At 33.4% G+C, this 22,945-nt stretch overlaps 1 protein-coding gene across 1 annotated transcript; it reads left to right on the top strand.

The window, feature by feature from the left end:
- The first annotated feature begins 323 nt into the window (after window positions 1–323).
- Window positions 324–22,894, top strand: mapkapk3 (MAPK activated protein kinase 3). The gene is made up of 10 exons (XM_051122114.1): window positions 324–1,283; window positions 14,406–14,545; window positions 15,479–15,543; window positions 18,191–18,270; window positions 18,378–18,504; window positions 18,659–18,734; window positions 18,837–18,961; window positions 19,282–19,367; window positions 19,445–19,525; window positions 21,895–22,894. Exons 1-10 carry the CDS (start codon window positions 993–995, stop codon window positions 22,048–22,050), a joined length of 1,227 nt encoding a protein of 408 aa, XP_050978071.1. The 5' UTR covers window positions 324–992; the 3' UTR covers window positions 22,051–22,894.
- The last annotated feature ends 51 nt before the right edge of the window (window positions 22,895–22,945 follow it).

Below are 22,945 nucleotides of genomic sequence, written 5' to 3' on the forward strand. Positions count from 1 at the left end.
GCTTCAGATAAATGCTGTTCTTAACTTTCTGTTCAAACCTAGAAAAATTCCGCTCAGCTGTTTTCAACATAATAATAATAAAAAATGTTTTTTTGAACAGCAAAACCAGAATATTAGAATGATTTCTGAAGAATAATGTGACAATGAAGACTAGAGTAATGATGCTAAAAATTCAGCTTTAAAATCACGAATACCTTACATTTTAAAATATATTCAAATAGAAAACAGTTATTTCAAATACTAAAAATATTTCGCTGTACTTCGGATCAAATAAATGCAGGCTTGGTAAGCAGAAGAGACTTCTTTAAAAAATTAAAAATCTTATGGTTCAAAAACTTTTGACTTGTAGTATATATACATATGTAGTAATGCAGGCTTAGGCTAGTTGTCTCAATCTAATTTCTAACGGGAATTACGCTTACTCAAGTCATCTCGATCAAGCGCTGCGACAATAAATGTGCGCGGCTCCTTTAAGAAACTAGCGGTTCAGCAGCTCCCGCTTCCGCAACAGACCCTGACCCCATGTGAACGCACACACACGCACAGCGGCAATTACAGTCAATGACGGGAACTCCGCAGGACAAAAGACACTTTCTTTTTCATTTGAGTCTGACACTTTTACCCAGGACCTTTTCTTACTTAACGTGAATATGACTTTTATTATTAGATAACACTGTTTTGGAATCCATTCTTATAACTTGTACTTTATACATAAGGGAATTTTAATTTTTGGTTGGACTTTATTAAAGGGAATCTTCCCGGTGATGTTGAAACCGACATTTTACATACATGTATCAGAAAATAAATGTCTTAATGCTGGTAAATGTGCTGTAATTCTGTAACCGTCAGTCATCACAGGAATTCATCACCGGTGTATTTTCGGAACAGCGTCACTCGGTGACAGCGGGACCCGTGCGGATAGTTTATCTGTGGATTTTAAAGGACCCTCCTAAGCCACGTTGAGTGTCTACCAGTTTCATTTCATCTAAAAGATGCTCCAGAATGGAAAGTCTCAAACGGACAACGCGGAGGCGCCCGAGCCAAAGCCTGAAGCGGAAAGCGAGAAGACAGAACCGAGCGAGAACGCCGCGTCTCAACCGGAGAACGAGTCCACAGACACCGACTCCACTCAGTTCCCACTGCCCGTCTATCCTAAACTCGAAATCAAGCGCCATGCCGTAACAGATGACTACAAAGTCTCCAGTCAAGTGTTGGGTTTGGGTGTTAACGGCAAAGTAGTGGAGTGCTACAACAAGAAAACCGGACAAAAGTGCGCTCTGAAGGTAAATTTAACACACATGTTGTAATAGGGATATAATGGGAGAGTTGACTCAACTCGTGTAATTCATGTTTTTCGTCAAGTTGACATAATGAACCCTGTTAACCTGATGCAATAATTGTGATGGTGTTTAAAAATAAGTCCTTAAGCCTCAAAATATCAAGCACAACGTGTAGTTACCAAATGTAATGGACTTTTACAGTAGATATATTCAGTTCACTTAAAGTGGCACCTATTTAAAAGTACATTTCATGTACTATTTCAGTATGAAATCAAGAAAAATGTATAATACCTTTTTGACAGGGGTTTTTAAAATGTCAGGAAATCTTAAAATTGTGAATTGTGAAATTAACTTTAATAAAAGTCCCAAAAGGACAGGAACATTTAGTGAATATAGATTTGTATCAGTCATGAAGTTTAAGAATTTCATTGGTTGAATAAGAATTTAGTTATATTTAGTTGTATAAAGTCTACGTCAAATATGACAGCTTTGAAAAAATGAAGTAAAACTCGCTTATATTCTAATGAACTGGCAGGTGTTTGAGCTACAGGAGTTTTGCCTCAGCAATCAAGAGAGTAATTCATTATGTATTCACATCTGATGTCAGAAAACGGTTCATTTGCTTGTCTTTAAGTGTCTCCATGTGTTTGCACGTGTGCCATGGCTCTGTACATCATGTAAAGGCTGACTTGTCAGAGTTACAAGCAGTGTTGAGGTTCCTGGAAACTGGAGGGCCACTGGTTAAAGGGTTACCAAATCTGACTTGGCTCTTTAAGGAGATGAGGTGTGACACACAGCATTCAGGCAGTGCAATGGAAACATGTCACCCAAGCGCCATCGCAAACAAGGATTTACTGTCCAGTGTAATCCAGCTGGATCAGAGTAGCTCAATATGCACTTACAGAGAAAACCATAAGTGTAATAGAAAAAACTATAAAATTATAAGCCTAATTAAAAAAAAAATGATGCTGATTTTAAACCTGAATATCTGAATAAATGTTAATTACAATTTAATAAATGAATGTTTATTTAAATACACTACCAGTCAATTTTTTTTTTATTTTTAATGTTTTTAAAGAAGTCTTTTCTGCTCACCAAGCCTGCATTTATTTCAGCAAAAACGGTAAAAATGTAATATATTTTTAATATTAAAAATAATAGCTTTCTATCTAAATGTATTTTAAAATGTAATTTATTCCCGTGATTTCAAATCTGAATTTTTAGCTCCATTACTCCAGTCACATGATCCTTCAGAAATCATTCTAATATTCTGATTTGCTGCTCAAAAAGTCATTTGGTCAATTTAAAGCTTCCTTGCTAAATAGAAGTATTAATTTATATAATTTTCTATAATGGTACAGTGTATAATATTACAAAAGCGTCTTATTTTAGATGAATGCTAATATTTTAATCTTTCTATCCATCAAAGAATACTGAAAATGTACTGTTTGAACTGTTGAACTGTTTTGAATATTGATAATAATAGTATTAAAAATGTTTCTTGAACAGCAAATCAGCGTATTACAATGATTTCTGAAGGATCAAGTGACTGGAGTAATGATGCTAAAAATTCACCTTTGAAATCACAGGAATAAATTACATTTTAAAATATATTCAACTAGAAAACAGTTACTTTAAATAGTAAAAATATTTAAAATATTTAAAAAGTATTTTGATAAAAAAAATGCAGGCTTAATGAGCAGAATAGACTTCTTTAAAAACATTAAAAATCTTACTGTTCAAAAATTTTTGACTGGTAGTGTATTTCTGGGGAAACTGGTCTAATTCATTATTAAAATAACAATAGGGCCCTGTAAGTGTAAAAGGAACTTAGAGATGCAAAGTGTACCAAAATGTCAGGTATTAATTCGTCATCTCATGGTTTTTGTTGTGAAGCAACAAGAGCTTGTAGTTTTGTCAGACCATCTGATTTGGCAAGTCTGGATGCACCTGTTCTCTCTGTTTTACAACTTAGTGAAAGATCTAACAGCAGCTGACCTGAAATACACATTCAGTGTCTCTCATATGATTAAGGTCAGGAATTGAATATCACATAGAGCCAGTGTGACAACAGATCACAATGACTCACTTACATCCCAAATATCTCTTGAGAGATGCTCTTATTATGAAATTGAAACAGGCAAATGTAAATAAGGCGTTTGTTGTGTTGAGAGTTGTGCTATGCTAAATGAATCTCATTGTGCTGGGGCACAATGAAAATCCAATTGACCTGAGTCATTTAGGAGCAATTTATTGCTCAATATCCTCTCTGCTTTTTAATCACAGGGTAAACAGGAATAGGGCAGAGCTGTCCATCTTGGCTGCCTTTTAATTAAGCAGCATGTTGACGGCTAACTGTAATGAATGTGAGCGTATAGCTGCTGTTTAATCCACTCTGTTTAGCTGGATAAAAGCCATCCTTTAAATCTAATTCATTTAATTCACTCTTGATTTCCCATATTGGTCTTGAACGCCTGCCAACAAGGAAAAGATATCTTACAGCCTGATCGAACCCCTGAGATATATTTATTACACTGCTGTTAGGTCTCTATCCTGCAGAGTCTGTACTCTGCAAATATAGGCAGGTGCAGTGGTGGTTGTTGATGCCTTAATTTAAGTTTAGTTTGCGGTGTGCAGGTCTAAACCATTTGGAATTAACATTTAGAATTTAAAAGGTCAGCCAGGACAGCCAAAAAAAAAAAAAAGATGACATTTTTAATGTTTTTGAAAAACTTTTTTTTTTTAGCTCATCAAGGCTATTTATTTGATTAAAAATACAGAAAAAAACTGTAATATTGTAAAATACTATTGCAATTCAAAATAGTGGTTTTCTATTTGAATATACTTTAAAACAGAATTTATTCCTGTGATGCAAAGCTGAATTTTCAGCATCATTACTCCAGTCTTCAGTGTCACACGATTCTTCAGAAGGTTTTTTTAACCTGCAATACTTTTTTCAGGATTCTTTGGTGAATAAAACTTTAAAATGAAGAGCATTTATTTAAAACAGAAATCTTTTGTAACAATATACACTACTGTACAAAGTTTGGGGTTGGTAAATTTTAATAACAAGTTGTTTGTTTGATAACAAGTGATAGTGAAGTCTTATATTGTTAGAAAAGATTTCTATTTTGAATAAGTACTGTTATTTTATTCATCAAAGAATCCTGAAAAAATTATTTCTGAACGATCGTTTGACACTGAAGACTGGAGTAATGGCTGATGAAAATTCAGCTTTGCATCACAGAAATAAATTCTATTTTTAAATGGATTAAAAATAGAACACTGCTATTTTAAATTGCAATAATATTTCTTAATATTACTTTTTTTCCTGTATTTTTGATCAAACAAATGGAACTTTGACTTCTTTAAAAAACATTAAAAATCTTACTGATTACAAACTTTTAAACTGTAGCATTTTTTTGTATTTTACCTGTGAAAAGCTGAATTTTTACAACAATTATAGCATAGGATTCTCTGTATAATACATACATAGTTAAGTAAGATGGTTTAAAAGTTTACATACACTTGATTCTTAATACTGTGTTGTTACCTGAATGATCCACAGCTGTGCTTTTTATGTTTAGTGATAGTTCATGAGTCCCTTGTTTGTCCTGAACAGTTAAACTGGTCACTGTTCTTCAGAAAAATCCTTCAGCTCCCACAAATTCTGTGGTTTTCAGCATTTTTGTGTATTTGAACCCTTCCCAACAATGACTGTATAATTATAAGATCCATCTTTTCACACTGAGGACAACTGAGGGACTCATATGCAACTATTACAGAAGGTTCAAACGCTCACTGATGCTCCAGAAGGAAAAACAATGCATTAAGATTGGGGGGTGAAAACTTTTGAACAGAATGAAGATGTGTACACATTTTTTTTATTTTGCCTAAATATCATATTTTTTTTTCATTTAGCACTGCCCTTCAGAAGCTACAGAAGATACTTATATGTTTCCCAGAAGACAAAATAACTTAAATTTACCCTGGTCTTCAAATTCCAAAAGTTTTCACCCCCCAGCTCTTAATGCCTTAGTGGGCGTTTGAACCGTCTGTAATAGTTGCATTTGAGTCCATCAGTTGTTCTCAGTGTGAAAAACACTGAATGATATCTTATTCAGGTCAGCACTAAATAAACAAAAATATGCATTTTGTATGATCCCTCTTATTTTGGTAAAATAATTAACATTTGTAATGATTCTGAAAGGTGGATGCAAACTTTTGACCTCAACTGCACATAAACATTATATAAACTATATATTTTAAATATATTAAACAATTATATTTTTATATTATATAATTTAAGTACAATATGTTTTTGTAACATATTACATCCTCTTTTACGTTTAACAATATTTCTTATATAATTTAATAAAGGAACATGGCAGCAAATGGCAATGAAAAGATGTGTGAGCACTGTTCAATGGCCTTTCACCGTTCCCATTGTGCTGTCAGCTACCGTATGCTCGACTGGTTCATATTACAGCCCTGGCACTGCCACTCGCGCTGTTCAGTGTCTGAGTTCATCTTTCCACACAGATTTGACATTCAGAATCCAGCCATTGTTCAGGTTTGAGCCTTTGTTCAATCCTGGCATATTTCTGAGTGTGCCGCAAGGTTCATTTGGAAGGCGCTTTATGGTTTCCAAGCAAGGGGGATGAAATTTGTTTCCCCCTAAGGGAGAAACAGAGAAGGCAGAGTGTGACAGAGCCGTATGACGAATTCATACAGCTCTGCCAACTTGTCTGTAGAAGTTAATTTTTCAGAAAGCCCAGTTTTATGCTATAGCGTTTTTGCATGAAAATCTGGGCTGTGGAATAAACTTTTACTACAGAGCCAATAAAAAGTTTAAGATTAGATTGCATGAGATAAGAATAGTTTCTATAAAGCAGACTGCTGTGTAATACTGGTGTCTTTTACGAGTCTATGTTAGATCTGAGAGAGTCATGTTTCACGTGTTATCATAAAACGTGACTTGGAAGAACGCAGAAAGTTATATAAACACTCATGCATGACTCTGTTTAACCAAGAACCAAGTGCGAGATGGTTATGATTACGCTGACCTCCAATAAATCAAACCGAGCCGCCTCAAATGACAAAACCGACCAGAATGCAAAACCCCTACGTGTTTGTAAACGCTTCTTGGGTGAAACTGAAATATAGTGGTTTTAAGATGTAATTCCCCACTATGTTTTGTAAGGCTTTTAAGGAAACTGTGGTCACAGAAACTTTCTGTTGAATTCACTACTATTATAAATATAAACACTAACTACAAAAAATAAAATGCCCTTATCTGACTGCAGTAAGCTATAAACAAAAGTCATTTAAAAGTATAAGTTAATAAATATGTCATTTGATGTATCTGTAAACATCATCCATCCATCTCATTTAAACTAATGACTTGCATAAAAGAATATAACTTGTTGTTTACTAAACAGAATCCAGTCGGAAGTCTACAGACTCGTCTTGCAGTTAATTTTACTGCTGAGTCTATTAAATCCTGTGGCTGTAGACTCAGGAAATTAAATGCAGTCATAAAGCTTGAAGTCAATATAGCCATCATGCATTCTGCAGTCAGTCCCTGATGAATTGCCTATTGCATATCTGTTTATGTTTATGTGACTGATTGCATTCATGGCAAATACAATTTTGCATCAGTATATATTGCTCACCTTAATTGAAACCATTGTAGCTGAACTGAACTGAAAAAGCTTGCTCAAAAATAGACCTGACTCATTTAAAGGCACATGGTCACATTTCTGCTTTCTCTCGTAATGTAAACTACTGCATTTTGATGTTTTGTGTTTTGTAAAGAAAACGTGGTGTAAAACCTTGGTTTTCTGAGTGGTTCTTTACCATTCAAAGGTTCTGGGGTCAATTAAAGAAATTAATAGTTTTAATTAGCATGGTTGCATTCAATTTCTTAAAAGTGACTAAATATGTTTATAATGTACTTTTATAATGAGATCAGTAAGATTTTGAATGTTTTTAAAAAAGTTTTCTGCTCATCAAGGCTGCATTTATTTGATTAAAAAACACAGAAAAAAACAGTAATATTGTGAAATATTATTACAATTTAAAATAGTGGTTTTCTATTTTATTATACTTTAAAATAGAATTTGTTCCTGTGATCAAAGTTGAATTTTTTGCATCATTACTCCAGTCTTCAGTGTCACATGGTCCTTCAGAAATCATTTTAATATGCTCATTTATTATTAAAGTTGGAAACCTGGAACCTGTGATATTTTTTTCAGGATTCTTTAAAAAGAACAGCATATATTTTAAAATAGAAATTGTAACAACAGACACTACCGTTCAAACTTTGGGCTCAGTACATTTTTTCTTTCTTTCTTTCTTTGAGAGAAATGAATACTTTTATCCACCAAGGATGTGTTAAATTGATAAAAAGTTACAGTAAAGATTCATACTGTTAGAAAAAAACTTCTATTTTGAGTAAATGCTGTTCTTCTTAACTTTTTTATCAAAGAAACCTAAAAATATCACAGGTTCCAAAAAAAATATTAAGCAGCAAATTAGCATGTGTAATGATACATCAGTAATGATGCTGAAAACTCAGCTTTGCATCACAGAAATAAATTATATTTTAAAGTATATTAAAATAGAAAACCGTCATTTTAAATTTGGAATAATTTTTCAGAATATTAGAGTTTTTTCTGTATTTTTGATCAAATAAATGGAACTTTGATGAGCATTAAATCTTTAAAAAACATTAAGAATCGTACTGATCCCAAACTTTTGAATGTATCACATTTTTCCACAAAAAATGTTAAGCAGCACAGCTGTTTTCAACATTAATTATAATAATAAATGTTTCTTGGGTGGCAAATCAGCTTATTAGAATGGTTTCTGAAGGATCATGTGAGTAATGATGATGCAAATTCAACTTTGCATCACAGAAATAAATTATATTTTAAAGTATATTAAAATAGAAAACTGTTATTTTAAATTGCAAAAATATTTCACAATATTACAGTTTTTTTCTGTTTTTGATCAAATAAATGGAACTTTGATAAGCATAAGAAACTTTAAGAAACATTAAAAATCTTGCTGATCCCAAACATTTGAAAGCATCACATTTTTTCACCATTAATGTTAATCAGCACAACTGTTTTCAACATTAATTATAATAATAAATGTTTCTTGGTCAGCAAATCAGCATATTAGAATGGTTTCTAAAGGATCATGTGACACTGAAGACTGGAGTGATGGAATGATTCTGAAAATTCAGCTTTGCATCACAGGAATAAATTATATTTTAAAATGTATTCAAAGAGAAAAGAGCTAGTTTAATGGTAATATTTCACAGTATTTTACCGCATTTTTAGAGCCTTGGTGATCATAAGAGACGTCTTTCAAAATCATTAAATGGTTTCTAGTGTAATACTTAGCCTTAATAAGTACACTCTTAAAAATAAATATGCTTTAAAAGGTTCTTCTTTTTGGTTCCACAAAGAACCATTCAGTCAAAGGTTCTTTAAAGAACCATCACTTTCTATATTTTTCAGATGTTAAAGGTTCTTTATAGAACCATTTAAACAAAAAAGGTTCTTTTATGGCATCATGAAGTGTCTTTTTTTAAGAGTGTATGTGATCGATAATAATACTTTTCTTATACTAATAAGTGTTCTTTTTAAGTCAACGTGTTTGTTTCACCAGACAGCTCTTGCGTTCATAAGAGATGTTATCGCGCCTTAGAAATTAATCCTTTTACAAGATTACCCATAAAGCTTATGCAGCAAAGCCAACGCACATGTGACTTATCGTGTGTGAGTGTGCGTTATCTGATACTCTCGTGGTTTTCTTCCAACCACAGCTTCTGTTCTGTTATTGTAGTAAAAGGAGTTTCCTAACGTCTGTTTCCCTGTGATTCTACATTAGTTTTTTTTGTAGGTGGTTCCTGTATCTCTGAATCAAGACTGAACTATAAAGGTTACTCCAGTCAGTCATTTACGCTGACCTTGAAACTCCAGCCCACAGGCATCTCTGTTAAATGACTCAAACTGTCTTTCGGCTGCTGTTAGTCGGAAAGCTAACGCAACACGTCTCTTTTTTACCCCCACACACACACACGTGTACACACGTTGTGAACTTCTGGTTATCAGCTGCAGAGACAGAGACGACGTGGGTGGGGGTCAAATGAAAATTGCATGCAGTTCACGCCTCTGCAAGTGGTTCAAACAGTTTTTGGGCTTTAATTGATGGAAATTAAAACCAGAACCCCATTTCTGTTTGCTTGCTTGTAAACAATTGTTTAAAACTTTTTTTTTTAAGTGTGTAAATGGATATAGCACATTTCTTTGCTAGTAATCGTGTTTTATGTGGTGACATCTGCCTTAACTGCTTTTATTCAAGGCAAAAATAGATTTATAATTAACACCAATGAGAGTAATAAACGCAAAAGGAGAACTGGAAAGTTTTGGGACAATGTGACAGTGTAGTTTTTGGGTTTTGGGTTCTCCCAAAAAATTAAAATGTAGTCATTTTATGTTTTTTATGTTTCTTAGAACAGATTTAGAGGAATTTAGCATTGCGTCACTCGCTCAACAGCTGATAAAAACACCACAATAATCAACACGACTTTATAAGCAACTCATATTTTGGCCATAAGCAATTGTTTAAACTTAACTGTCCTAATGATGAATTTATTACAAAAAAGCATCTTTTCCCTTCGCAAGATATCAATTGATAAACGAGTTGTGTGCATTACTTTTGGATTATTGTGATGTTTTTATGTTTTTAGTTTGCACTCTCATTCTGACGGTACCCATTCACTGCGAAGGATTCATTGGTGAGCAAATGCTATATTTCTGCAGATCTGTTCTTTTTTGGTTGAACTACTCCTTTAAGACATCCTGTGTGATTATGAGCTAGCTTCTGTAAATAGCTGCTGACAGTATTTATGAAACTACTAGGGCTGGGTTTTGACACACATTTCATGATTCGATTCTGATTCACAAGCTTCAGTTTGATTACTTTGGATATATATCAAGTATAGTACATGTACATTTTTTTTTAAAGGGATCATCGGATGCCCATTTTCCACAAGTTGATATGATTCTTTAGGGTCTTAAAGAAAAGTCTATAATATACTTTGGTTAAAAATTCCCAATGGTTGTGTAAAACAACACCCTTTTTACCTTGCCAAAATCAGCTCTGCAAAAATCATCCCATTCTGGTCGAGGTTGCTTTAAATGCAAATGAGCTCTGCTCACCCCGCCCCTCTCTCCTCTCTGTGGAGTGACGAGCCTGTTTACTTTAGCCGCATTTAGCCGCGTTTAGCCGCTAAACTTGCTAACGAGCACTTTATTAGGAAAGGCGATCAGAAAGATTCATAAAAAAACCCTTATACTCACTTCTGGGTGGCTGTTTATTTAAACAAAATTAACTTTGAAGAACAGTACAAATTATAATGAATATTCTATATGATTCATATACAGTCATGTGAAAAAGTTAGGACACCCTATTGAATTTCATGGTTTTGTGTATCAGGACATAATAAAAAATGATCTGGTCCTTGGCAGGTCTTAAAATTTGGAAAATAAATCCTCAGATAAACATCATCACATGACATATCACACTGTGTCATTATTTATTTAACAAAAATAAGGCCAAGAGGGAAAGGCCATGTGTGACAAAGTTAGGACACCCTATGAGTCAATTGCCTGTAGATCCACTTTTAGCAGCATTAACTTAAAGCATTCATTTTCTGTCTGAGTTTATCAGTCTCTCACATCGCTCTGGAGGAATTTGGACCACTCTTCTTTTCAACGTTGCTCCAGTTTATTGAGGTTTGTGGGCATTTGCTTATGCACAGCTCTCACCACAGCATTTGAGTCAGGATGAGCTCTGGACTTTGACTGGGCTGTTGCAACACCTTGATTCTTTTCTTTTCAGCCATTCTGTTGTAGATTTGCTGGTGTGCTTGGGATCATTGTCCTGTTGCATGACTCAATTTTGGCCCAACTTTAGATGTCGGACAAATGCCCTCGCATTTGACTCTAGAATACTTTGATATACAGAGGAGTTCATGCCCAACTCAATGACTGTGAGGTGCCCAGGTCCTGTGGCTACAAAACAAGCCCAAAATGAGGTGTTTGTGCTGATATGCTCTTTAGGTTTTCACCAAACTTGGCGCTGTGCCTTATGGCCAAACATCTCCACTTCAGTCTCGTCTGTTCAAAGGACATTATTCTAGAAGACTTGTGTTTTGTTCAGATGCAACTTTGCAGACCTAAACTGTGCTGCAATGTTTTTTTTTTAGACAGAAGAGGCTTTCTTCTGCCAAGCCTTCCAAACATGCCATTTTTGTCCCATATTTTTCTAATGGTATTGTCATGAACTTTATCATTTAACATGTGAACTGAGGCCTGTAGAGTCTGAGGTGTAGTTTTTGGGTTGTCTGCCATTTCTCTGAGCTTTACACGGTCTGATCTGGGGGTGAATTTTCTGGGACGTCCACTCCTGGAAGAAGAGGTGTCTGTTTTAAATGTCCTCTACATGTGAATAAACTTCAGATTGTTTGGAAATGGCCATATTACTCTTCTCAGATTAATGGCAGCAACAATTGCTTCTCTAAGATGATTGCTGATGTCTTACCTCCTTGGCATTGTGTTAACACACACCTGAAGGCTCCAGACCAGCAAACTGCCAAATCTTATGCTTTTATAGAGGTGCTCAGACTTGCTGATGATCAGTTAATCAAAGGTATTTGATTAGCAGTGCTTGACTGTTATTTATCCTCTTAATTTCAATGTTAACAGTAAGGGTGTTCTAACTTTGTCACACATGGCTTTTCCATTTTGGCTTTATTTTTGTTCATTAAATAATGACACGGCACAATTTATCATGTGTTGTTGTTCATCTGAGGTTTTATTTTTAAAAATTTTAAGACCAGCCAGGGACCAGTTTTTTTTAATGATGTCCTGATACAGAAAACCATGTAATTCAATAGGGTGTCCTAACTTTTTCACATGAATGTATTTAGTAAGATGCTCCTCTCTAGAGTTCATTTTTCTAGTTGACTAACGAGTTTATGCTCACCGATTATGATTATATATTCACATTTATTTTGTGCTGAAACTGGTATTAAAGCAGAGGAGATGATCAAATTATGTCCGTTTCGTGCTGCTGCTTCTCCTAAACTGAGGCGCTAGTGATCCGTCACTCCACATTAAAGAGCGCCAAAACAGCATTTATTATTTTAATACTGTAGTAAAACAGACAGAATTTGAAATCTGACACTTTGTTTTGTAACAAAAGTAAGTAAGCACTAAGCTAATTGCGATTTATTAGACGGGAGGAGGCGCTACAGACTAGACTAATCGAATGTTTGGGATTATTTAAGAATATCGTTTCGATTAAAATCGAGAACTAGTTTTTACCAAGCCCTAGAAACTACTACAGTCAGTATCAGTTGATCATAGACATTATATTGCCTAAAAGGCACACAAAACACTAACTTAACCAATACGTTTCACTGGGTGTTACTGCAGTGCAAGCCTTGAAGCCCCATAAATACACTCTGATGGGATGCATGTGCAATGTCAAGGTCTGACTCTGTTCCAGTGCACGCCATGTGTTTGACATCCCACTTAGAAGGAGAGAATAGACGAACACACAGAAAGACCAATTAAGGTCTTTCTGTGCTGAATCTGTGTGGTAAATTGCATAACATGAATAGAAATTTTCATTTCTTCTAGATGAAACAAGCTATTGCATAACCGTTTTTCATTAATGGGCAGCACGCAGCTGGAAAGCAGTTGAGTTTTATTAAAGGAATGTTCTAGGTTCAAAACAATTTAAGCTTTTGTGACTGCATACGTGACATGCTGACAATTATTTCATGAAAAATATATATTTAAAGGAGTAGTTCACTTCCAGAATTCAAAATCACCCCCATGTCTTTCTTTCTTCAGTCGAAAAGAAATGTATATACTTTTTAAGCTGCGCTGAAAATGCAATTTGGACAATTGAAGTCCAGTATATGGAGAAAATGGAATGTTTTCTTTAAAAACCTTCATTTCTTTTCGACTAAAGAAAGACAGATATGAACATCTTGGATGGCATACGGGGTGAGTAAATTATACATTTTTATAAAATATGTGACCACAAAACCAGTCTTAAAGGAGAAGTCCACTTCTAAAACAAAGATTCACATATAATGTACTCACCCCCTTGTCATCCAAGATATTCATGTCTTTCTTCAGTCGTAAAGAAATTATGTTTTTTGAGGAAAACATTTCAGCATTTTTCTCCATATAACGGACTGATATGGTGCCCCGATTTTGAACTTCCAAAATGCAGTTTAAATGCGGCTTCAAACTATCCTAAATGCGGTTGTAAATGATCCCTTATTTAGCGAAACGATCGGTTATTTTCATAAAATAATACAATTTTATACTTTTTAATGTTAAATGCTCATCTTGTCTTACTCTGCCTGGATGTTTTTTCCGGTTCATGACAGTTAGGGTACGTCGAAAAACTCCTATCTCATGTTCTCCCTCAACTTCAAAATTGTCCTACTGCTGTTTTACCTTTTTTGTTAAGGGTGTTTGATCATCTTTGCATGTTCACTTTGCAAAGACTGGATCGGTACTTCTGCAGCAATGTAGGATGATTTTGAAATGATTTTTGAAGTTGAGGGAGAAAATACGATCTGAGTTTTTCCACATACCCTAACTGTCTTGAGTCACAATACACAGAGTTCAAGGAGAGCAAGGCAAGACGAGCGCTTAAGAATAATAATAGAAAAAAAATAAAAAATATATATATATATATATTGTATTATTTTTATGAAAATACCCGATCGTTTCGCTAGATAAGACCCTTCTTCCTCGGCTGAGAATGTTTACAACCACATTCGGGATCGTTTGAAGCTGCATTTAAACTGCATTTTGGAAGTTCAAAATCAGGGCACCATATCAGTCCATTATATGGAGAAAAATCCTGAAATGTTTTCCTCAAAAAACATAATTTCTTTATGACTGAAGAAAGAAAGACATGAACATCTTGGATGACAAGAGTACATTATCTGTAAATCTTTGTTTTGGACTTCAGATCTGTCTGGACTGACAGTCTGCATGTTTTTTCTCATCTCTTTAGATTCTGTATGAGTGTCCCAAAGCCCAGAGAGAAGTGGAGCTGCACTGGCGAGTGTCCGGGGGGCCACATATAGTTCGGATCCTCAGCCTCTACGAAAACATGTATCGTGGGAAAAAGTGTCTTCTCATAATTATGGAATGGTGAGTCCTGTCAGTGGTAAAACAGAATTTCCCATCATGCCCGGCTTGCCAGAAATAGTACAGCTCTTTAGTCAACGTCCTTGACTAGTGACATTTCTTTTTCACAAAGACACAACAGGAAAAACAGAACACAGTGCTGTGGGTTTTTTTTCCTGTATTTTTGCACCCAGTCATACCATGTGATCTTTTGTCACAGTCTTGTTCTGAATGAAGGTTTCAGTTCTCTTTTTCTCTGGTAAAATCTCAAGTGTTTTTTTTTTTTATTTTATTCTCATTTGTTTCAGTAACAGCAACCGCAAAACTTCAAAAACGTCAACAAAATATGGTGATGTTTTTCTCATTGGGATATATGGAATGGCTCATCCCTTTTAGCCAGTAGACTTTCGGGACATTCTCATTGGAGAAAAATTAGTGCAGTCCGACATGAGTCATTCATTTTCCAGAAAAGTCAGCCTGTAAATGCTTAACGCAACAAGTGAATTCTGCTAGCTTTCACACAGATGATCTCAAAGCTAATAGACATGGATTAAAAGCCACACAATTTTGATGCTGTTTAATCAAATGGTGGCTTTGAGTGCTGTATTAAGTGGCTGTGATGTGCTTTATCTGAGGTGTTTGAGCGGTCTGAGAGCATCTCATTCACTCTCACTGTAAGAGCAGCACTCAGAAGAGCAGAGAGAGACCGTCATAGCCCAGCATTCACAGAGACTAACGTTCCATCCCTTAATTAGAGCTCATTTCCTGTTTCCCTCTTGCTTTGGACATTTTGGCAATAATATGATTCACATCATTTTATAACCATAAAGCCATATTGTTGTTTTTTTTCACATGCTCAGCTGGGAAAGGAACTCAGCTTATTGTGATTGTGTATTTGTGCATTAAGCTGTGTAATTAGAAAATGTGTGTTGTGTGTGTGTGTCTGTGTTGTGTCAGTATGGAGGGGGGAGAGCTCTTCAGCAGAATTCAGGCTAGAGGAGACCAGGCCTTCACTGAGCGAGGTGGGTTTTCTGTGTCTTGTGATACATAGAACACACACACACACACACACACACACACACACAGGAAATATACCATGCAAATATAGATGTATATAGCCACAAACGCGCATACACACACATACACACATACATACATTTAGAACAACCGAAACTCTTTCTGCTGCCACCAATTTTACATGGTGTTAATGACGTTTAAAAGTTAGTTGGTTAGTTGGTCAACTATAAATATTGAGAGGAAGCTAATTTCCCATTTAATTTCCATTTAGTTTGTTAGGTAAAGTACCCCTGTAGTGAAAAAGATTTTTATGTTGTTTATTTGTCTATGTGGTGTTTTTAATATGCTTTTAGACAAACCATGTCCCAGACCATTAATCATTGCTGAGTATTTTCTCCTTAAAACTGTAGTTTCCCAAAGGCTGTCCCAGAAATGCAGTTTAAAAACAGCCCTTTTTTTGCTAAGTAACTAATCACCTCAACATATAGTATAAATCAACGTATAAATCACGTATAGAAAATGAGGCAAGGGGGTAGAGTTACATTCAAGCTGTTTTAAGGCATGAGAAAATTATTTTCACAAGAAAAAACATTTAAATATGTCATTTTGATGATCAAAGATCAATTTTAAGGGATACAAATTTTGACTACAGGCGGACTTCAACAATAAATATTGGGGAGAAAAATCTCCAATGTATTTTTCATTGGTTAGCTAGTTAGGTAATTAGAGAATTCCATTTACTGTACCTATTAGATTGTTAGTTAATGATAAATACAAGAAGAAGGAAATTTCCAATGTATTTTCCATTGGTTGGTTAGTTAATTTCCCATGCAAATTCCATTTAGATGATTAGTTTGTTAGTTAACAATAAATATAACAAGGAAGATTATTTCCCACGTATTTTCCATTGGTTAGTTAGTTAGTTAATTATAAGAAAGGAAGTTCATTTCCTGTGCAGTTTCCATTTACTGTATTTATTAAATTGTTAGTTAACAATAAATACAACCAGAAGGAAATTTTAAATGCATTTTCCATCCATTGGTTAGTTAGTTAATTTCCCATGCAATTTCCATTTAGATGATAAATTAGTTAGTTAACAATAAATATAACAAGGAGGATCCTTTCCAATGTGTTTTCCATTGGTTGGTTAGTTAGTTAATTTCCAATGCAATTTTCATTTAAATTATTAGTTTGTTAGTTAACAATAAATATAACAAGGAGGATTCCTTCCAGTGTATTTTCCATTGGTTGGTTAGTTAGTTAATTAGAGGAGAGAATGTTTAATTCCTATGCAGTTTCCATTTACTGTACTTATTAAATTGTTAGTTAACAGTAAATACAACCAGAAGGAAATTTTAAATGCATTTTCCATCAATTGGTTAGTTAGTTAATTTCCCATGCAATTTCCATTTAGATGATAAATTAGTTAGTTAACGATAAATATAACAAGGAGGATCCTTTCCAATGTATTTTCCATTGGTTGGTTAGTTAGTTAATTAGAGGAGAGAATGTTCAATTCCTATGCAGTTTACATTTACTGTACTTATTAAATTGTTAGTTAACAATAAATACAACCAGAAGGAAATTTCCAATGTATTTTCCATTGGTTGGTTAGTTAGTTAATTAGAGGAGAGAATGTTTAATTCCTATGCAGTTTCCATTTACTGTACTTATTAAATTGTTAGTTAACAATGAATACAACCAGAAGGAAATTTCAAATGTATTTTCCATTGGTTGGTTAGTTAATTTCCCATGCAATTTCCATTTAGATGATAAATTAGTTAACAATAAATATAACAAGGAGGATCATTTCCAATGTATTTTCCATTGGTTGGTTAGTTAGTTAATTAGAGGAGAGAACGTTCATTTCCTATGCAGTTTCCAATTACTGTACTTATTAAATTGTTAGTTAACAATAAATACAACCAGAAGGAAATTTCCAATGTATTTTCCATTGGTTGGTTAGTGAGTTAATCAACTATTCGCAAACAGCTTGATTGACAGGCAATCTGACCAATCATAAAGCCAAATCCACTATTCTGTCCGACAAACAAATCAGACAGAAGAGCACAATAACTTGGTGGACTTAAACTTGAAAAATTGTGTATTGACGTCATTCCGCGGTTAAAATAAAATACGTTCTGATTTTCATTCATGTTTTTTTGTTGAAGCTGAGGCCTTGTTTCATACCAGAAGTTTCACACCTGCTCTGTCTTGTCTGTCGGTGTGTTGTCAGTTTCCCCTTTGTTCTGCAATGTATTTTTCACTGCGTGAGAACATGATGTAGCATTGTTTTTGAGAAGGGTCAATCTGCAAAATTACATTTAGATTTGCTAACACTGCATCAGATTGCTTTTACGTGCTGTTTTGTGCAGCGTTGAGCCTTATAACCAATCAAATGTGTTTCAGTTGACCTTAGGAACGCACTGGCCAATAAGAGGCGCTTAGATTAGTCGGCGCTAAAAACCCTGGAGCTGTTGATGATTGCGCATGCTTGCGAATTCTATCATAACACAGTGCAGATATGACATAAATAAAAGATTAATTTCGTAGCTTCAGTGATTATAACAGGAGTTTTTGCATAACTTTTGTTAGAGTAGTAGATAATTGAAATTGCAGTCCCACTGTATTCTCTCTATTCTGTACCTGCAGAGGCCTCTGAGATCATGAGAGATATCGGAACAGCCATCCAGTATCTACACAACATGAACATTGCACACAGGGACATCAAGGTAACAAATGATTGTCTGTAAGAATCTGTACAAATAAAAATAACACTCAGATATTCAGGAAACTGCGATATTCCACAAGATTTTGAGCATCTGTATACTCTCCTCAGCCAGAGAACCTGCTCTACAACAAAAAGGAAGACACTGGAGTTCTCAAACTTACAGATTTTGGCTTTGCTAAGGAGACTTCACTGCATAACCCGTTACAGACGCCCTGTTACACGCCGTATTATGTAGGTCAGTAAGATGAATGTCACTCTTATCATGAGCGCTGCATTCTTTGCCTCTCTTTAAACAGACTGAGACTGAGTTCTGTTTGTATATGTATTGTAAACACAATAACACTCAATGTTGAAATGTAAACGAATGCGTTTTTTACATGTGTCTCCAGCCCCAGAGGTTTTAGGCCCTGAGAAATATGACAAATCATGTGATATGTGGTCTCTGGGTGTGATCATGTACATCCTGTGAGTATAACAACTCTGTCGAGTGCAAAATTAAAACTTTAGTGTATATCATTTTAAAATGTCTAGCTGAAACTGCTTTGTTCATCTTTATGTTGCATGAAGGTTGTGTGGATTCCCGCCATTCTATTCCAACACGGGACAAGCCATTTCGCCGGGAATGAAGCGGCGGATTCGCATGGGCCAGTATGAGTTTCCCAACCCAGAGTGGGCAGAAGTGTCTGAGGAGGGTGAGATGCATTTTATGTCCATTTTGCACTCTGTTAAACTACATGCTGCCTGTTAAACCACCAGAGGGCAGTGTCGCTTTTGTTTTTTTTATTGTTGTCTTCATGCATGTAATCATGGACCTGTTTATGCATGCATAGTTATAATTATAGTTTTCAATATTTCAGATATTCTGTGTGTTTGTTCACATTGGTGTCATGATTCACTATCTAGATCAGTATTTCCAACTTTTTTTGCATTATGTCTATAATGCTCAAGAAGCCTAAAACACTGATTTAGATTATGGGGACCTAAAACATTCATGTTCCTTTTCCTCCTCCAGCCAAACAGTTGATTCACCAGCTATTGAAGACGGACCCTAATGAAAGAATGACCATTGAACAATTCATGAACCACCCTTGGATCAATGTAAGTGTTTCAGACATTTCTTTGGATATATTTGCTCTGCATATACGAGGATTTCAACACTGAGATGTTTCTTTTAGCAATCCATGGTGGTTCCCCAAACGCCTCTTCACACCACACGAGTGCTGACGGAAGACAGCGAGTTGTGGGACGAGGTCAAGGTGAGCACAGGCTGGACTGGCCATTGAGAGAATTACACGACCAGTTTGGAATAATATCCAAATATCCAAGTGTCTTTTTAGTTGTTTTGTTATTTTTATGTAATATCTGATACTGAAGAGTGGTAGCACTCTGTGAGGGCATTGTTTTCTGTAATACCACCTGTATCCTCAAGGGGGAGCCAAACGAGAATAAAAACAACTCTGTGACATCCACACTCAAAATGTATGAAAATGTCAAAAAAGTGACATTTATTTGAAAGAAATATAGCATGAACAGTTTTCTAGAACAACATTTCATGAAAAGAATTTGCTAAATTGTAAAAACATTAAATATACTGCTCAAAATTATATATATATATATTTATTTTTATATATTTATTACTTTAATTTTAGATAGTGATAGAGTAATTTTGTTTTTGGTTTTGTCAATTTTAAAAGTCTATATAGTTTTTATTAATTATGTATTAGGTTTAGTTACTTTAGTACTTCAAGGTAAACTATGAAAATATTGTTTCAAGTAACTATATATATATATATATATATATATATATATATATATATATATATATATATATATATATATAGCATTAGAAACATTTTAAAAATACATTGAATATATATGAATAAAATAATAAAACAGTGTTATGTAGTACCAGTATTTTTATGTAATAGTAAAAAAAGTTTTTGTATTTTTGTCGTTTTCATTTCATTTTTTAAAAATATGTCTATATATTTTTTAATTCATTTTTATTTATTAGTTTTAGTTTATTTAGTTTTAGGTTAGATCAAGTCAAACTAAATGAAACAGAACTGGAAACTAGCTGAAATAAAATAAGTTTAAGCTTTTTTATGTTTTATTTTTTAGTTAACATTTGTTTTATTTCAAGCAATAAAATATATTAATATATTAAATAATATCATATATTAATGTAATTTAACAATATATTAGATATATATGAATAAAATAATAAAACAGTGTTATTTGGTAGTAGTATCTTTTATGTAATATTACAGCTTTTGTTAATATTTTTAATTCAAATGTCATTTTTAGATTTTTGTTTTTACTTTACTTTCTGTTGAAGTTTCAGTAATTTTGGTATATTTTTGTCATTTTCATTATTTTTTAAACATGTCTATAATTTTATTTATTATTATTTTTTATTAGTTTTAGCTTATTTAGTTTAAGGTTAGTCAAACTAAATGAAACAGAAATGGCAACTAGTTGAAATAAAATAAGCTTAAGCTTTTTTAGATGTTTTTATTTTATTTCAGTTAACATTTATTTTATTTTATTTCAAGTAATGACATATAGTAATATATTAAATATCATATTCATGTAATTGAACAAATATACTGAATATATAAGAATAAAGTAATAAAACAGTTATTTAGTAGTACATAATATTTTATATAATATAACAGCTTTTGTTAATATTTTTTATTAACATTTATTTTTAAATTTTCTGGTTTTACTTTAAGTTAAAGTTTCAGTAATGTTGTTATAATTTTGTCTTTTTCATTTTTTTTAATGTCTATATATTGTTTTATTAATTTTTATTTATTTGTTTTGCTTTATTTAGTTTTAGCTATAGTTCAAGTCAAACTCAATCTTACTTCATTACATTTGAAGTAATGAAATATATTATTATTTTAAATAATATATATATTTAAGCAATTTAACAAATATATTAAATATATGAATAAAATAATAAAATAGTGTTATTTATTAGTAGTATCTTTTATATAATTTTACTGCTTTTGTAAATATTTTTAATTAAAATTTATTTTTAGATTTTCTGTTTTCACTTTAAGTCAAAGTTTCAGTAAATATGTTATATTTTTGTCATTTTCATTTTTTTTTTAAAATATGTATATATAGTTTTTATTCATTTTTATTTATTATTTAGGTTTAATTATAGTCAAACTATACAAAACAGAAATGGCAATAACCTGAAATAAAACAAGTTTAAGCTTTAGTTTTAATTTTAATTAACTGTAATATTTTTCTATCTACGCAATTTAAACAAATCATTATTATTATTAATAGGATGGTTATTTTTAAATTGTACACACACAATAACAATAAATAACATTTATGTTATTCTATTTAAATATATAGAATATAGAATACATCTATGCCATGTAAATAAAAAAAAATTATCTTTATTATTATTATTATTAACAGTGATTTTTGTTTTTAAATTGCATTCATATTGCGCAAATAATTTTTTTATATTTTAATAATAATAATAATAATCCTTATAAGGACAAATTTATACAAAAACACCTATATTTTATATTTTACTATTTATACTTTTTCACCTTTTTTATTTTATTAATTGATTTATTTTTTTGTTTCTTGGTTGTAGGAAGAGTTAACCAGTGCGTTGGCCACCATGCGTGTAGATTATGAGCAGGTCAAAATTAAGGACTTGGACGCCTCCAGTAACCCCTTGCTGAACAAGAGACGCAAGAAAGCGGCAACAGGGGAGAAGAGTGGAGGAAGCGGATGCAGCAGCCAATGAGGGACTGGGGCTGAAGAACAGACGGATCAATGACACGAAGAAAAGTGCAAGATCAGATAAACAGAGTCAAGAGCAAGAATGGAAGCACAGGGAAATAGACGGGCTCTCCAAAGATGAACAGAAGATGGATGGATCAATGGAAAAGACAAGAACAGGAGACAATTTTGTTGATAAACAAGAAAAAAAAGGAATAATTGAAGTGAACTCACATGTACACAGAGGAAGTCCTTGTTTCTACCACCAGCAGTGAAGAAGACTTTGAAAAAGCTGCTTTAAAATCCTTCAGCTGTGTGTGTGTGTTCATTTATGTTATATGTGTCTTTTTTGTGTACTGATCTATTACTTGATACACACTATTCACACTATGTACGTGTGTTTGTATAAGATGTGTTTATGTGTCTTTGTCTCACCGGTCATATCACGCAGTTCACTCCAGAGACTCAAAGAAATAGTTCACCAAAAAAATAAAAATAAATAAATGTACTGAAATTGTACTCACCCTTATGCAATCCAAGATGTAGACAGGCTTGTTTCTTCATCAAGACAGATTTGGAGTAATTTAGCATTACATCACTTCACACCAAAGGATCCTCTTCAGTGAATGGGTGCCGTCAGAATAAGATCTGATAAAAACGTCACAATAATCCACAGTTAATCCAAAAGTAAGACACAAATCCATCATTAAGACATTTTCAAACTGATCCTACATCTCTGATGGCTTTAAAGTGAGTACATTTTTAAGAAATGTTCATCTTTTGGTGAACTTTTCCTTTAATTTGATGTTGTTTTGGGCTTTTGTTATTGGCCCTTTTTATTGCAAATAAAATTCTTCAGAGGAATTGCATGTCTGTACTGGAAATGTTTCACAATATTCCTTGTGTTGCGAGATTTAGTG

This window comes from Labeo rohita, chromosome 11 (genome assembly GCF_022985175.1).
Source record: "Labeo rohita strain BAU-BD-2019 chromosome 11, IGBB_LRoh.1.0, whole genome shotgun sequence".
Lineage (NCBI taxonomy): Eukaryota > Metazoa > Chordata > Actinopteri > Cypriniformes > Cyprinidae > Labeo > Labeo rohita.

Bases quoted from the DNA above. Each gene is read 5' to 3' on its own strand.
- mapkapk3 (XM_051122114.1), top strand. From the start codon at position 993: ATGCTCCAGAATGGAAAGTCTCAAACGGACAACGCGGAGGCGCCCGAG. The intron at 15,544-18,190 runs GTGGGTTTTCTG...CTGTACCTGCAG, and splicing joins CCAGGCCTTCACTGAGCGAG to AGGCCTCTGAGATCATGAGA. The intron at 18,271-18,377 runs GTAACAAATGAT...TACTCTCCTCAG, and splicing joins TTGCACACAGGGACATCAAG to CCAGAGAACCTGCTCTACAA.